The sequence below is a fragment of the Nomascus leucogenys genome, chromosome 7b, assembly GCF_006542625.1.
Source record: "Nomascus leucogenys isolate Asia chromosome 7b, Asia_NLE_v1, whole genome shotgun sequence".
Classification (NCBI taxonomy): Eukaryota; Metazoa; Chordata; class Mammalia; order Primates; family Hylobatidae; genus Nomascus; species Nomascus leucogenys.
The window spans coordinates 13859373-13875850 of NC_044387.1; the positions used below are offsets into that span (position 1 = coordinate 13859373).

Below are 16478 nucleotides of genomic sequence, written 5' to 3' on the forward strand. Positions count from 1 at the left end.
TAATTCCAGCACTTTGGGAGGCCAAGGTGGGCAGATCACAAGGTCAATAGATCGAGACCACCCTAGCCAACATGGTGAAACTCCGTCTCTACTAAAAATATAAAAGTTAGCTAGGCGTGGTGAGGCACGCCTGTAGCCCCAGCTACTCGGGAGGTGGAGGGAGAAGAATCGCTTGAACCCAGGAGGCAGAGGTTGCAGTGAGTCAAGATCGTGCCACTGCACTCCAGCCTGGGCAACAAGAGCAAGACTCTGTCTCAAAAAAAAAAAAAAAAGATCAACAATTTGGAAACTGCCTGTTCTTTTAAAAACACTCTTTCAGCTGCTGCTAATCCGAGTGTATGTGCAGGACAACCTGAATCTCTGCTCCAAGTTGCTGTCTTCGAACTTGACCCAAAAAAACTCCCTTCTTAAATTAAGCTCGCCTCAGTTTTCATTTGTTTTCCTTTAGGTGGACACAGACAAGGGCCACTTAAAGGATGGCCCCTAAACTCCCGGGTGAGTTCTTTTACATATAAAGGGCACCGTGCCTTTGAGGAGCTTAGCTTTACTTATTAAATGAAGAAACAGAACCTGTCCCATCTGTAGGAAGTGGACGACGCCAGTTATAAACAGGAGGCCAGGTAAGGTGGCTCACGCCTGTAATCCCAGCACTTTGGGAGGCTGAAGCGGGCGGATCACTTGAGCTCAGGAGTTCCAGACCAGCCTGGCCAACATGGCGAAACTCCGTCTCTACTAAAAATTAAAAAATTAGCTGGGCGTGGTGGCGCGGGCCTCTAGTCCCGGTTCTGAGGCAGGAGAATCGCTTGAGCCCGGGAGGCGGAGGTTGCAGTGAGCCAAGATCGCGCCACTGCACCCCAGCCTAGCAACAGAGCGAGACTCTGGCTCAAAAAAAAAAAAATTGGAGCGGGACGCTCTTCCGCCTGCCTGTCCCCGGAAGTGACGTTCATGTCCGCCCCCTGAGGAAGTGACAACAGGAGTGCCCTTGACAGGCAGGGAGGGCTAGGCTGTGCATCCCTCCGTTCGCGTTGCAGGGAGGTAGGAGCCCTGTGGGGATGGCTCGAGGTGGTGTCGCGGCTAAGGCATGCCGCGAGCGCGTTCCTGCGCAGGCTGGGGGCCGGGCGGGCGGGGGGCCCTAGCTCGCCGGAGAGCCGGGGTCCCTGGTGGCGTCTGATTTTTCCCAGTTCCCTCCACACATGTCCCTTCTTTATTGGTTCCCTCCAGTACATGTCTCTTCGTTTTTGGTTCCTCTCACACTCTTAGTTCCTCCTTGAATTGTTGCGTTTCATCTTTTCAGACGACCCTGGGTTCCAGTGTTGGCTGTCATTTAATAGCGGGGTTACTTTGGGCACGTCACTTACTTGAGCCTCGGATTCCTTCCCTTATTTGCAATGTGGGCAGTACAATAGCAACTTCCTCAAAGTTGCTGTAGGAAGACCAATAATGTGTGTAAGGTGCTTGGTCCTTACATACATTATTAAATCTGTTGGTTTCTTCCTCCCATTCTTCTGTTATAATCTAAAACCCGATTTCTTTTTGGTTGTGAAGCCAGTTTTCCTGTCCTTCTGGTTTGCCTAGCTATTGCTTCCCTTTGATTCTTATTGCTTCCTCACTTCCACGCTACAAATCTTACATACTATTTCGTTGCATTTTGCTTCCAACTCTGCCTCTTCCTGAGCCCTGAGTACTCCCCAGATCTCTTTCTTTTTCTAGTGTGTCGACTTCCTTTTGTGTGCCCCAATTCTTCTACCTCTTTCCCTCACAGATGGCTCAGCGACTTCTCCTGAGGAGGTTCCTGGCTTCTGTCATCTCCAGGAAGCCCTCTCAGGGTCAGTGGCCACCCCTCACTTCCAGAGCCCTGCAGACCCCACAATGCAGTCCTGGTGGCCTGACTGTAACACCCAACCCAGCCCGGACAATATACACCACGAGGATCTCCTTGACAACCTTTAATATCCAGGATGGACCTGACTTTCAAGACCGAGTGGTCAACAGTGAGACGCCAGTGGTTGTGGATTTCCACGCACAGTGAGTATTGGGGGGTCCACAGAAGACTAGGGTCCTATTTGTTCAAGTATTTATTGAATGCCTGCTATGCCCCAGGGCCATGTTCTATGCTGCTCATATGTAGACTCAATATACAGACTGGTCAGGCCCAGTCCCTGCCCTCAAGGGAAATGCAGTCTGGTGGAAGACAGACAAGTGAACAGTCTGCAAAGCTGACTGCAGTTAGTGCTGGGAAACACATGTTCTGCTTCTCAATCCCCAGAAAGCTCAGCGTCATCTTCAGCATGGACCAGAGTTGGAAAAATATGGCTGTCACCTTGCGTTTGGTGTATACCAGTTCCTGGCCCTGCAGATAAGCTGATGTTAACATCTTGCCATGAAAACTGCAAGAAGGGCTGGCAAAAAGTTATCAGTGTCGGCCGGGTGCGGTGGCTCATGCCTGTAATCCCAGCACTTTGGGAGGCTGAGGTGGGCAGATCACCTGAGGTCAGGAGTTCAAGACCAGCCTGGCCAGCATGGTGATACCCTGTCTCTATTAAAAATACAAAATTAGCTGGGCGTGGTGGTGTCTGCCTGTAATCCCAGCTACTTGGGAGGCTGAGGCAGGAGAATCACTTGAATCTAAGAGGCAGTGGTTGTAGTGAGCTGAGATCGCACCATTGCACTCCAGCCTGGGCAAAAGAGTGAAATTCCATCTCAAAAAAAAAAAAAAAAGTTACCAGTGCCACTACCGTAGTGTCCAAGCATACAGGGCATAGGAAGGAGTTTCCTTTCAGTGCTGTCTGAGTTTGCTTTAGAGATATTTAAGTCCCTCTGGCCTTCTGATTTTTAGCCTGGCTTTTTTCATTTCTAGACCTTTGGGGCCTGGCTAGACACCCAACTACACAAAAGCTGGACAAAGCCCTCTGAATGAGGCATCCTGGGAGAAACCAGTGTAGCATAAGTTAAAAATTCAAGGGCCTTCAGGTAGGATGCAGTGGCTCACACCTGTAATCCCAGCACTTTCGGAGGCCAAGGCAGGTGGATTACCTGAGGTCAGGAGTTTGAGACCTGCCCAGCCCAACATAGTGAAACCCCATCTCTACCAAAAATACAAAAATTAGCCGGGCGTGGTGGCAGGCACCTGTAATCCCAGCTACCCAGGAGGCTGAGGCAGGAGAATTGCTTGAACCTGGGAAGCAGAGGTTGCAGTAAGCTGAGATCGCGCCATTATACTCCAGCCTGGGTGACAGAGGGAAACTCCATCTCAAAAAAAAAAGAAAGAAAAAGAAATTGAAGGGCCTTCTGGTCAGGTCTCTGACAGATTGTTTTGCCGGCTTTCCAGTTGTTTCTCTGACTCACCCTGTGGCCTTGGGCAGGCCACTTGATATCCTTGTGCACCCTTTCTTCACTTGTAATAGGAGATAAGGTCTTGCACACTGGGTTTTTTTTTTTTTTTTTTTTAGATGGAGTTTTGCTCTTGTCCAGATTGGAGTGCAGTGGTGCGATCTCAGCTCACTGCAACCTCTGCCTCCCAGGTTCAAGAGATTCTCCTGTCTCAACCTCCCGAATAACTGGGATTACAGGCATGCGCCGCCACACCCGGCTAATTTTTTATTTTTAGTAGAGACAGGGTTTCACCATGTTGGCCAGGCTGGTCTCGAACTCTGACCTTAGGTGATCCGCCCGCCTCGGCCTCCCAAAGTGCTGGGATTACAGGCATGAACCACTGCGCCAGGCCTGAGGGCTTTTTTTCTTTTTTTGTTTTTGAGACGGAGTCTCATTCGCTGGACTGCGGTGGCTCGATCAGCTCACTGCAACCTCCACCTCCCGAGTTAAAACAATTTTCCTGCCTCAGCCTCCCAAGTAGTTGGGACTACCACCCAGATAATTTTTTTGTATTTTTAGTAGAGACGGGGTTTCACCATATTGGCCAGGCTGGTCTTGAACTCCTGACCGCAGGTGATTCTCTCCTGCCTTGGCCTCCGAAAGTGCTAGGATTACAGGTGTGAGGCATTATGCCGGGCCTATTTTCAGCATTTAAAACCCTCAGGCCTGGCTAGGTGCAGTGTGCACCACCACACCTGCTGCTCAGGAGGGTGAGGCAGGAGAATTGCTTGAACCCAGGAGGCGGAAGTTGCAGTGAGCCGAGATCGTGCTATTGCACTCCAGCCTGGGCAACAGAGACTCCATCCCAAAAATAAATAAGTGCTGAGAATAAAATAGGAGTTGTCAGCCAGGGGTTTGTGAAAGGTGGAACTGTTTTGGCCTCCTGGTGTAGTGAGCATTCCAGAGAGGGCTTCCGAAATGAACGATAAATGGAATAATGCCTCATTTTGTTCAGTAAGGAAGTGGGGTGGTGTGAGTTGTTCATTCAGTGCCAGGCACTTTCCTTGGTGCGACATACATAGAGATAACAGCACCAGGCCTGTCCTGGATGAGCTTCCCCAGCGAGAGGGGAATACCTATGATCAGGGCAGTGATAGTGGTCAACTCAGGGGCTGTGGGATCAGAGTAGCCTGTGGGTGAAATAAACACTTCCTTTTTTTTTTTTTTTGAGACAGAGTCTCTGTCGCCCAGGCTGGAGTGCAGTGGCACGATCTCAGCTCACTTCAACCTCCGCCTCCCAGGTTAAAGTGATTCTCCTGCCTCAGCCTTCCTAGTAGCTGGGATTACAGGTGCACACGACCACTCCTGGCTAATTTTTATATTTTTAGTAGAGACGAGGTTTTACCATGTTGGCCAGGCTGGTCTCGAACTCCTGACCTCAGGTGATCCGCCTGCCTCGACCTCCCAAAGTGCTGGAATTATAGGCGTGGGTCACCACACCCGGCCAAAGAAAACACTTTCAACACAGCTTTGGGTTGTGATCAATCCCAGCTGTGCTTCTCTAATCTTGCACAGGTTTCTTAACTCGTATGGGCTTCAGTTTCTTTGGAAGGTGTGTTCTCTTTGCAGAGTTGAGGGGTGTGTTTGGTAAAAGCAGAGAAAGTGAGCTAGGGACTGGTGCGCTGTAGACACTCCTGGCCATTGGTTCCCCTCCTTTTAGTTCTGAGTCCACATGGTGTTTGAAATATCCCCACAACTTCCAATGCATGTTTACCCACGTTGCCTTAGTTGATCTCTCCTAATAACTTTGAGAGCCATAATCTCTCTTTTTCAGATGAAGAAACTAGGGCCCAAGCCAGGCGTGGTGGCTCACGCCTGTAATCCCAGCACTTTGGGAGGCCGAGACGGGCAGATCACGAGGTCAGCAGATCGAGACCTTCCTGGCTAACACGGTGAAACCCCGTCTCTACTAAAAATACAAAAAATTAGCCGGGTGTGGTGGCGAGCACCTGTAGTCCCAGCTACTCAGGAGGCTGAGGCAGGAGAATGGCGTGAACCTGGGAGGCGGAGTTTGCAGTGAGCCGAGATCACGCCACTGCACTCCAGCCTGGAGGACAAAGCGAGACTCCGTCTCAAAAAAAAAAAGAAAAAGAAACTAGGGCCGCAGAATAATTGGCTGGTTGGTGAGGAGCCTCTGTTTGAACCTTTTAACTTCCAATCCCATATCCTTTTATATGACAGTATATTTATCTGAGATATACTGAAATGAGTCACTTTTATTTTAAGAGTCTTCTGATGAGGCCTGTGTTTTAGAAGTCTGGGATCTGTGAAGATTTCCCATGTGCAGAATCTCCTGGCATTACCATTTGGTGTGTTAATTTTTAATTTTTAAACATGGTAAACAGAGATAATAAGGGCAAAAGATTCCTTGGAAAGATGCAGGTCTGGGAAGCCAGTAGGGGATGCTGAGTGCTCTTTTGACTGACTGGATGCTTCCTTTCTCGCCTTTTGAGGTGGTGTGGACCCTGCAAGATCCTGGGGCCGAGGTTAGAGAAGATGGTGGCCAAGCAGCACGGGAAGGTGGTGATGGCCAAGGTGGATATTGATGACCACACAGACCTCGCCATTGAGTATGAGGTATGGATTGACAGGGAGTTGCCACAGGGCAGCCAGTATAGGAGGTGTCGGGCCCAGGGGTATCTTGGGGAGCACAGGTAGCCAGTAAGCAAGGTGTCTTGGTTTTTCCAGAGCTTTTTTTTTTTTTTTTTTTTTTTTTGAGACGGAGTCTCTCACTGTCACCTGGGCTAGAGTGCAATGGCATGATCTCAGCTCATTGCAACCTCTGCCTCCCGGGTTCACGCGATTCTCCTGCCTCAGCCTCCCAAGTAGCTGGGACTACAGGCGCACACCACCACGCCTGGCTAATTTTTTGTATTTTTAGTAGAGACAGGGTATCACCATGTTGGCCAGACTGGTCTCGAACTCCTGACCTCATGATCCACCCACCTTGGCCTCCCAAAGTGCTGGGATTACAGGCGTGAGCCACCGCGCCCGGCCGGTTTTTCCGGAGCTTTTAGGAGCTCAGAGCACTTTGCAGAGGTGGCTTTTGATCCTCTGAGCCACCTGTCTCTCTTCACCACCTTTAGGAAGTAGATCGTGTGACCCAAAAACAGCACGTCATTCACTTAGTCTCGGACGTTGGTACATTCCTTTATTCGTCTACCCACATGTTCAATGAGCAGTCATTTGGGAGCTCGATGTGCCAGCATTTGTGATTCTGACACAAGATGAGATCTTGTCTCCAAGCAAGATCTCTCCTAGTCTAGCAGGAGAGAACAGCAGGTAGAAAGATCATCTCAGTATAGAAGTGCTAAAAGAGGAGGCGCATAAAGGAAGAAGGGACTGTTTGCTTGTGGGGGAGCTGGAGGGGACAGGGAATGCTTCACGTTAGAGAGGACCTCTGAGCCAAGCCATGAAGGATGCGCAGAGAAGGAGGAAGGGCTGAGGAAGCAGCGTGCACAAAGACATGGGGTCGTCTCACTTGGTTGGTTGGTTTGTCCGTTTATTCAGCAGATATTTGAGAGTCCCTTGAGTGCCAGGTACTGTTACTTGGTGTTGAGGATAAGGCAATGAACAAAACTGACAAAATCTCTGCCTTCATTGAGTTTACATTCTAGTATTTTAAATCAAGGGTCAGCAAACTTTTTCTCTAAAGGACCAGTTGATATTTGAGGCCTTGCAGGGCAGTGGTCGCTGCTACAACCATTCAGCTGTGCTCGTAGCTGAAAGCAGCCATAGACACTATACAAACAAATGGGCGTGGCTGTGTTACAATAAAGCTTTATTTACAAAAACAAGCAGTAGGCTGTATCGGGCCTGTGAACTATAGTTTGCTGACCCATGTTTTAGATAGTAAGTTCAATGGAGAAAAATACATCAGGAAGAGAGGATGGGAGTACTGCGTATGAGGCAGGGTTTCTGTTTTTTCGAGATGGAGTTTCGCTCTTGTTGCCCAAGCTGGAGTGCAATGGCACAATCTCGGCTCACTGCAACCTCTGCCTCCCGGGTTCAAACAATTCTCCTGTCCCAGCCTCCGGAGTAGCTGGGATTACAGGCACGCGCCACCACGCCCGGCTCATTTTTTGTATTTTTAGTAGAAACAAGGTTTCACCATGTTAGCCAGGCTGGTCTTGATCTCCTGACCTCAGGTGATCCGCCTGCCTTGGCCTCCCAAAGTGCTGGGATTCCAGGCGTGAGCCACCGCACCCGGCGGGTTTCTTTTTTAAAGGGTGGGCTAGGGTAGATCTCCCTGAGAAGCTGACCTTTGAGCAAAAACAGGAAGGGAGTGACTGAAGCATGTGGGTCTTTGGAAGAACCATTCAGGCAAAGCAAAAGCTCTGAGGTCTGATGAGCCTGGGTTGCTTACAGACCGGCAGGGGCCAGCTGCCTGGAGGTGTCTGGGGTGGGGGCTACCTCTGGGCCTTGGAGACCACTGCATTGGAGAAAGGGGAGAGGCCCACTTTGTCTGGGTGACCAGAGTGAAGGGCTGAGTACGGAGCTGGGGAAAGCAGACTATAGCTGGATTGGGAGGGTCTCTGGATAGCCATGCTAAAGGTAGCGCTGTTACAGAGCCGAGGGCGCTCCTGGCAGCCTCTGGGCCCAACCTGGCTCACAGACACTTTTAGTCTGGCACTCGAAGTATTTTAAAGTAACAGGAACCAGATGTTGATATTTGAAACTCAGATTTCATGTGAAAATCTGGATTTCTGATTTTCTTGAAATATCTTAACCTGGCCGGAGTGAGCCTTCACCCTTCCCTCCTTCCTCTTCCAGGTAACAAGTGAATGAAAGAGGCCTCTTTCTTCCTCAGAGTTTACAAGTCCAGGTTTCACTCCTACTAGACTAGCTCAAATAGAGGCACCCATCCCTGAACCAGTCCCCTGTGGCAGGAAATTGGTGGTTGGGAGTGGGGTGAGAACAGGCTGGCCGCCCCTTGAGCTATGCAGGGAATGGGGAGTAATTACCCAAAGGAATATCAATCTGCGATGACCAGAAGCAGGGGAGATGGAGACCAGGCAGACAAACGTGATGGCCACTGGAACAGGCCTGCCTTGGGAGTTAGTAACTGAGGGCTGTTTTACAGGGGCTGGGGGAGGGGTGAGTCACTTTTTCAAAAAGTTTGGCCACTGATCGCTCAGGGAGGGAGGCATCTGTCTGCCCATTTGGACACCCCTGGCTTTCCCCTGTCTGGCTATGCCTCGGGTGAGAGCCCTGGCTGGGGCTCCTAGGGCCTCCCACAGGTCATGCATGGGCTTCAGATGTCTCAGGCCTCCTGGCTCTGCCAGACACCACAGCTTCAGCCTCAGACAATGTATTCGTAACTCTTCCGCAGACAGCCCCTGAGGGCCAGCCATGTGCAGGGACTATGGTAACTACTGCAGATGCAAAGAAGCCCACAGGCCCTGCCCCAGTGTCTCTTGGGGTGGCGGGAATGCTGAGGACCGTCCCCGGGAGGCTCTTGTGGGAGTGGGCACTGAAGGCCTGCAGTGAAGCCTGGGAAGTGAGGGAGATGCCTCCTGTGGAATCCTCTCAATCTCCCCGCCACCCGCCGCTCCCACCCCGTCCACTGCCTGGGGACTGCGCTGTCACACAGAAAGGCCTCAAGGCTGCTGGGCCCACATCACTTGGTCTCAGCCGTGTTGTTTAGCCAAATCCTGGTGTGACATCATTGCAGGGTTTAGGAAGCTCCCGCCAGGGTTCTTCCTGACCCCCTCCCTCTCTCCCTCCCTCCCTTCTTTCCTTCCTTCCTCTTTTCTTTCTGGAGAGAGCCTGAGGAAGAAGTTTCCTCTGAGAGAACTACAGCGCCCCCCATGATGGCTTTCTTTAAGGCCTAAAGTCCTTTTTCTTTTTTGAGATGGAGTCTTGCTCTGTCGCCCAGGCTGGAGTGCAATGGCACGATCTCGGTTCGCTGCAACCTCCGCTTCTCAGGTTCAAGCAGTTCTCCTGCCTCAGCCTCCCGAGTAGCTGGGATTATAGGTGCCCGCAACCACGCCCAGCTAATTTTTGTAATTTTAATAGAGACAAGGTTTTACTATGTTTGCCAGGCTGGTCTCGAACTCCTGACATCAGGTGATCAGCCCTCCTCGGCCTCCCAAAGTGCTAGGATTGTGGGCATGAGCCACCACGCCTGGCCTAATTTTTGTATTTTTAGTAGAGATGGGGTTTCACCATGTTGACCAGGTTGTTCTCAAACTCCTGACCTCAAGTGATTCACCCACCTCGGCCTCCCGGAGTGCTGGCATTACAGGCATGAGCCCCCGCGCCCAGCCACCAAGACTGCATTTCTAACAAGCTCCCAGGTGATGCCAAGGCTGGGTGTCCTGAGCCAACATGGAGAGAAGCCAATGTTCTGAAGGCCCTGGACTGACTTTCTGGTTCTGAAGGCCCCGGACTGACTTTCTGTGGGGGAGGAACTGCTCTTTGGAAGGCTGTGTCTCAGCTGCTGCTCTCAGCACAGACTGCTTGCCAGTGAGAAAGTTGATGGATAAATGTATAATGGCATGTGTCCACCATTCCAGCACCATACAGAACCATTCTACCGCCCTCGGTTCCCCTGTTTTCCAGCAGTTCACCTCTCCTCCCTGCCCCTCACCCCCTTAACCCCCCAGCAGTCACTGATCTCATTTTTTGTTGTTGTTCTTTTTGAGGATTTTATGTTTTTGGGCAGTTTTAGGTTCATGGCAAAATTGAGAGGAAGGGGAAGGTGCAGAGACTTCCCATAAGTCCCCTGTCCTCCCTCATGCCCAGCCTCCCACACTATCAACAGCCCATACCAGGGTGGTCCATTTGTCACAACTTATGAACCTACATGGACATCATTATCCCCCAAAGCCAAAAGTTTACACTGGGGATCACTCTTGGTGTTGTGCCTTCTGTGGGTTTGGACAAATGTGTCATAGCCGGTGTCCACCATTCTAGCATCATCCAGAGTCATTTCACTGCCTCCATGTCCTCTCTGCTCTGCCTGTGCATCTCTCCTTCCTCCTCCCTCCAGCCCTGGCAACTCTTGATCTTTTCACTGTCTCCCTAATTTTGCCAGAATGTCATGTCGTTGATTTTTTCAATAATCGTTTTTCCAAGAACCCTCTCATATCTAAAAGCTTTTACAAAGCACTTGACATTTTGCATTTGAAGCATGAAATCCTTTAATGCGTCCCCACATGTTCTTCCCCCTGCTGGGACTCAGTAGATGTCTCTCTCTTTGCTGCTGGGCAGAAGCACGACAGAGTTTGACCCCCTGGACTGCAAAGTCAAACAGATCTTGTTTCAGATCCCAGCTTTTTTTTTTTTTTTAGAGGGAGTCTCGCTCTTTCACCTAGGCTGGAGTGAAGTGGCGCAATCTCGGCTCACTGCGACATCCGCCTCCCGCGTTCAAGCAATTCTCCTGCCTCAGCCTCCCAAAGTGCTAGGATTACAGGCGTGTGCCACCATGCCTGGCTAATTTTTGTATTTTTAGTAGAAACGAGATTTCACCGTGTTCACCAGGCTGGTCCCAAACTCCTAATCTCAGGTGATCCACCCACCTCGGCCTCCCAAAGTGCTAGGATTACAGGCATGAACCATCACACCTGGCCTTGTTTGTTTTGAGACAGAGTCTCACTGTATTACCCAGCCTGGAGTGCAATGGCGTGATCTCAGCTCATTGCAACCTCCACCTCCTGGGTTCAAGCCATTCTCCTGCCTCAGCCTCCTGAGTAGCTGGGGATACAGGTGCCCACCACCACGCCCGGCTAATTTTTGTTTTTTTGTTTTTTTTTTTGAGACAGAGTCTCACTCTGTCACCCAGGCTGGAGTGCAGTGGCATGATCTCCGCTCACTGCAATCTCTGCCTCCTGGGTTCACGCCATTCTCCTGCCTCAGCCTCCTGAGTAACTGGGACTACAAGCACCCGCCACCATGCCCAGCTAATTTTTTGTATTTTTATTAGAGATGGGGTTTCACTGTGTTAGCCAGGATGGTCTCAATCTCCTGACCTTGTGATCCGCCTCGGCCTCCTGAAGTGCTGGAATTACAGGCATGAGCCACTGCGCCCGGCCTAATTTTTGTATTTTTAGTAGAGATGGGGTTTCACCATGTTGGCTGGCCTTGTCTTGAACACCTGATCTCAGATGATCCACCTTCCTCGGCCTCCCAAAGTGCTGGGATTACAGGCAGGAGCTGCCACGACTGGCCTACACCACGTCATTTTGGAACAGTTGCTCACCCTTTGAGCCTCAGTATTCTCATCGTTAAAATGATCCTACCCACAGCCAGGAGAGTGTGAGATAGTGTATACAGGTGTTTATATCATTCCTGACACGAAAAAGCACCCAGCATGTGACAGTGATCTTTTCCTTTTAACTGCAATGAGGCGAGGAGGAGGTTGCAACATCCCACAGCACCCAGCACTGTGCCTTTCCCTTGGTAGGCCCTTAGCTGAGTTATGGATGCCATCGGGGTGAGACAGGAGAAGACATGCCAGGACACGGAGCCCAGTGGCGGTGCAGGCAAGCTGTGGGTTAGCAGAAAGAGACTGCACACACGTACACACTCCCCTACTCTCTCACTCCTGCCGAGTTCAGAGGGTCTTTATCCAAGGATAGGAGGTTCCAAGTGGCTTCATGGAATAGGACAGGCAGCACGTCATAGCATATCTTTTTCTCGGCCCCTCAGTTGGCTTAGTCACTGCCTCTTTCACACTCAAAACACCCAGAAGAATGTGCCAAGGCCCTGTGCACTTCCATGTAAGGCAGTGCTTACAGGCACTTGCCCCTCCTGATGTGTGAGCCAAACACGGGAGCAGCAGAGCCTCAGCCGCCTCGTCAGGGTTGAGGGAAGTCCCATTCCAGCTCAGGTTTCCTGTGAGCCCCTAGTGCGGTGTGTGTGTGTGTGTGTGTGTGTGTGTGTGTGTGTGTGTGTGTGTGTTTAAGCTCAACTTCAAAAAAATCCCCTTGATCAATGATGACCAGACCTCCATTCACAGCACATCTGCTGTCTACCTGACACCAGCAGGGTCTGTGCATGTTCAAGCATGTGTGGAGGTTTACATGAGTGAGATCATTATGGCCTTCATCTGGAGTGCTTTTTTTTTCTTTAATTTTTTTATGGAGACGAGGTCTTGCTATGTTGCCCAGGCTCATCGTGAATTCCTGACCTCAAGCAGTCCTCCTGCCTTGGCCTCCCAAAGTGCTTGGGATTACAGGTGTGAGCCACTGTGCTTGTCCCTATCTGGAGTTCTTAAGGAACACTGAGTCCACTTTCTGAGGCTCTTCAGTGAACTTAGAGTCCTGCCATGAAAAAAGTTAGGCCACTTCTTATATAGTGGCATAAAGCATTTATTTTAATTAAAGGAATAGGACAGTGTGCAAGTGGGAGCCGGTGGCTGAGCTCTGTGCTTCTGCCAAGAGGCTCTGGCTTTGAGGCACTCCAGCTGCCTTTGCAGACCACTAGAGGGCACCAAAGAATGCCTGGGAAGGCCCTGGTGGCTTCAGGTGCTGGAGCCTCCTGGAGTAAACTCTTTCGGGCCCTGCTCTGCCTGGAGACAGGGTTTGCCACCCACATCAGCCCAGGGACAGCCTTTGAAGGGGCCTGAGGCACTAACAAGGACAAGGACTGTGTCCTCTGACCTGCTGTGTTTGTCCCCAAAGTGTCCATGAGGAGTGGGGTGCAGGGCCTGCCACGTAAAGTTAGTGGGTGATGGCGGGATGGTCTGGCCTGCATGCCTTTCCTAACTACCACGTGCACGGTTTTTGAACATTCTAAATCTTACCGGCTTCCAAGATGGGCCGTGGCAGGGCAGCACTGGGATATGTGAAGACCTGGTATGTTTGTGTGAATCTCTGCTCTTACTTTGTAGTTTAATTTATGTGTAAGAAAAGTCTGTGTTTATCTTGTTCTGTTTATTTTTATGTATTTATTTTTGGGGGGCAGTGGGACGGAGTCTTGCTCTGTCGCCCAGGCTGGAGTGCAGTGGCACAATCTCAGCTCAGTGCAACCTCCGCCTCCCGGGTTCAAGTGATTCTCCCGCCTCAGCCTCCCGAGTAGCTAGGACTATAGGCATGCGCCACCACGCCCGGCTAATTTTTGTATTTTTAGTAGAGACGGGGTTTCACCATGTTGGTCAGGCTGGTCTCGAACTCCTAACCTCAAGTGATCTGCCCGCTTCGGCTTCCCAAAGTGCTAGGATTGCAGGCATGAGCCACAGCGACCGGCCTATCTTGTTCTGTTTAAATGGTTTTCTCAAATGCCCACGAATGCCAGGCAGGGATCCCCGGCAGCAGAGACCTCATGATGCCAGTCTGGTGGGCCACAGCCTCATCTGTGTTCCACGTAACCTATGCAGGTCCCTGAGGGAACTGAGTAAATGCTTCACAGACCAAGAATGTTGCCCTTGCCATCTGCCTGCAACCCGCTAATAAGCGTCAAGTTGTGTATGGCCAAGCCTCTCCTCTCATGCTGTCCAGTAGAAGTCCCTGAGTTTCTGGACCCTGTCACTCATCACGGCAGCAAGCTAACGTGCTCTCGTGGGGCCTGTGTTGGACTTTTCCTCATGCCCTCGGTAGTCACTGTTTTATGAATGCCCACTGTATGCCAGGCACAATGCCAGGTTCCTAAGCTTATTTGCTGGGCACTGTGCTGAGCCTTTACTTGCATTATTTCATTCAGCTTTCATGCCCTCTAATGGAAGTGCCATTAGTATCTCCCTCCTGCATCTGAGAACACTGAGGCTTAGTTACTGAGGGGCATGCCCCAGCTCACCTGGCTGGTAGGAGCCGGATTGCATCAGCCAGAACCTGAGCTCTGCTTTATTTATTTATTTATTTATGAGATGGAGTCTCACTCTGTCACCCAGGCTGGAGTGCAGTGGTGCAATCTCCACTGACTCCAGCCTCCACCTCCCAGGTTCAAGCAATTCTGTCACCTCAGCCTCCCGAGTAGTGGGATTACAGGCGCCCGCCACCATGCCCGACTAATTTTTGTATTTTTAGTAGAGACAGGGTTTCACCATGTTGGCCAGGCTGGTCTCGAACTCCTGACCTCAAATGATCTGCCCGCTTTGGCTTCCCAAAATGCTGGGATTACAGGTGTGAGCCACCGCGCCCAGCCTGAGCTCTGCTTTATACTCAAATCTTTCTTTTTTTTTTTTTTTGAGGCAGGGTCTCACTCTGTCACCCAGGCTGGAGTGCAGTGGCACAATCACAGCTTACTGCAGCCTCAGTCTCCCAGGCTCAAGCGATCCTCCTGCCTCAGCCTCCTGAGTATGGGAGTACAGGCATGTACCACCATGCCTGGCTAATATTTTGGGGGGGTTTAGTAAACAAAAGGTCTCACTATATTGCCCAAGCTGGTCTGGAACTCTTGAACTCAAGCAATCCCCCAGCCTCAGTCTCCCAGAGGGCTGGGATTATAGATGTAAGCCACTGTGCCCAGCCTATACTTGAATCTTTAATGTTCATCCCAAACCTTGAAGGTAGACATTACCCTCATTTTATGGAAAAGTACACTGAGGCTCAGAAAGGTGCTGTGACCTGGCCAAGGCCCTCTTACTAGTGAGTGCAAAGCCAGGACTCGAACTATCCCCCAGCTTCTGTCTCCTCCCGGGCCAGGCTTCCCCTGAGCTCCTCCCTGCCCCCAGCCCTGGCCTGCAGCTGCAAGGGTTATTTTCATCTCTCCTGTCATTCCAGCAAAACCACTGGGCCAGTGAGTCAGTCTTGTGGTTAAGGGAGGAAGGGTACTGTTGGGAGCCTGCAGTGGAAGAAGTTTCTTCAGCGGGTGGCCCCCGGGCCCTGCAGTACCCCTGCACCGAGGGAAGAGCCACATTCCTCTAGGCCTGCCCATGGCTTTGGGAAGTCAGTGCCCTGGATAAGCCACCAGCCTTCCCCACAAAGGCTCGGGAGTGGTAGTTGAGAAGTGTTCACTCCCAATTCACTTGGACCCCCTTGTCCTCTCCACGCAGGTGTCGGCAGTGCCCACTGTGCTGGCCATGAAGAATGGGGACGTGGTGGATAAGTTTGTGGGCATCAAGGATGAGGATCAGTTGGAGGCCTTCCTGAAGAAGCTGATTGGCTGACAAGCAGGGACAAGTCCTGGTTCCCTTGCCCACATGGGACCCCAATAGAACTCAGCCCTTCCACACCAGCCCTTCCTGCCACCTCCCTCCTGTCTGGCTCCTAGGGCCCATGCTTAGAGCCCAGACTCCAGCCCTGAGTGCTTCCGAGCTGGTGGACTGCCCAGGGGCCGTCAGAGCATGGTGCTGCTGCTGATCCGGGGACCGCTGACTTCACTCCCACACGCCTTTCATCCCTCCCTCTAAGGCCTATGGCAGTTCTCCCAGGATGCGTGGTGAGAGCCCGGGCCAGCCCACAGCGTTCCTGGTCAGGCAGCCACACCTTGGTCCTCATCTCTGGTCCCTTCCAATCTGAAGCCTCGTGCCTGGCTCATCTGCCACGTACATTTCTCTTTCCTGCTGCTGTTTTGTAAAAAGAAAAAGAAAAAAGCCCAAACTAGTGGGAGTAATATCTAATTATCTCATTTTTTGTAGGTCTGTGATAAAGAACTTAGTCATCCCTTCCACCTCCTACTGTGAAGAGCAGACCCTGGGTCCCACACTGAAATCCCCTCTAGTCGCCCATCCCCACCCCCCAGGGAGCTGCCTCCCACTTTGCCTCCCAGGCAGAGGGGCAGAAAATGATTGATGGGCTGGGGAGCCCTGGAGAACCTCGACTCTGGAAGTCTCAAGGCGTCTCCTTCGCTCCTTAGCTGGCCCGTTGGTTTTCTGAGCAGGGGGCTGAACTGTGAACAAGTCAGACAAATAAAGCAAGGGTCTGCACCATCTGCAATGTCGCATCTGTGTGGGCTCAGAGCACTTGTGACCCTTTCCCAGGGGGGCTTGTCCACTGTCCCCGCATCCTCCCCTAACTCCACAACACTCTCCAGCCAGCCCTTCCTGTTCACTAATATGCTTGTCAGCAGTGGCTGCTATTCTAAGGATGCCACGTGCCAGTCCTCGTGCCCTCCTAAGGCAAGAGGCTGTTGTCCCCATTACCCCGATGAAGACACTGAGGCTCATGGGATGCAAAGCTGGGGTTTCTATCCAGACGTGGTTGCCTCTGAAACCTGGGCTCCCA

The 16478-nt window shown here is 51.3% G+C and overlaps 1 protein-coding gene across 2 annotated transcripts; it reads left to right on the top strand.

Annotated features, from left to right (window-relative positions):
• The first annotated feature begins 924 nt into the window (after positions 1-924).
• On the top strand, positions 925-16194 carry TXN2 (thioredoxin 2). Of its 2 annotated transcripts, none has more exons than XM_030815630.1 (4): positions 925-1035; positions 1763-2025; positions 5826-5949; positions 15308-16194. In XM_030815630.1, exons 2-4 carry the CDS (start codon positions 1763-1765, stop codon positions 15419-15421), a joined length of 501 nt encoding a protein of 166 aa, XP_030671490.1. In that variant the 5' UTR covers positions 925-1035; the 3' UTR covers positions 15422-16194. The 2 variants fall into 2 exon arrangements, with proteins under 2 accessions (XP_030671490.1, XP_030671491.1); XM_030815631.1 differs by lacking the exon at positions 925-1035 and adding an exon at positions 1150-1451.
• The last annotated feature ends 284 nt before the right edge of the window (positions 16195-16478 follow it).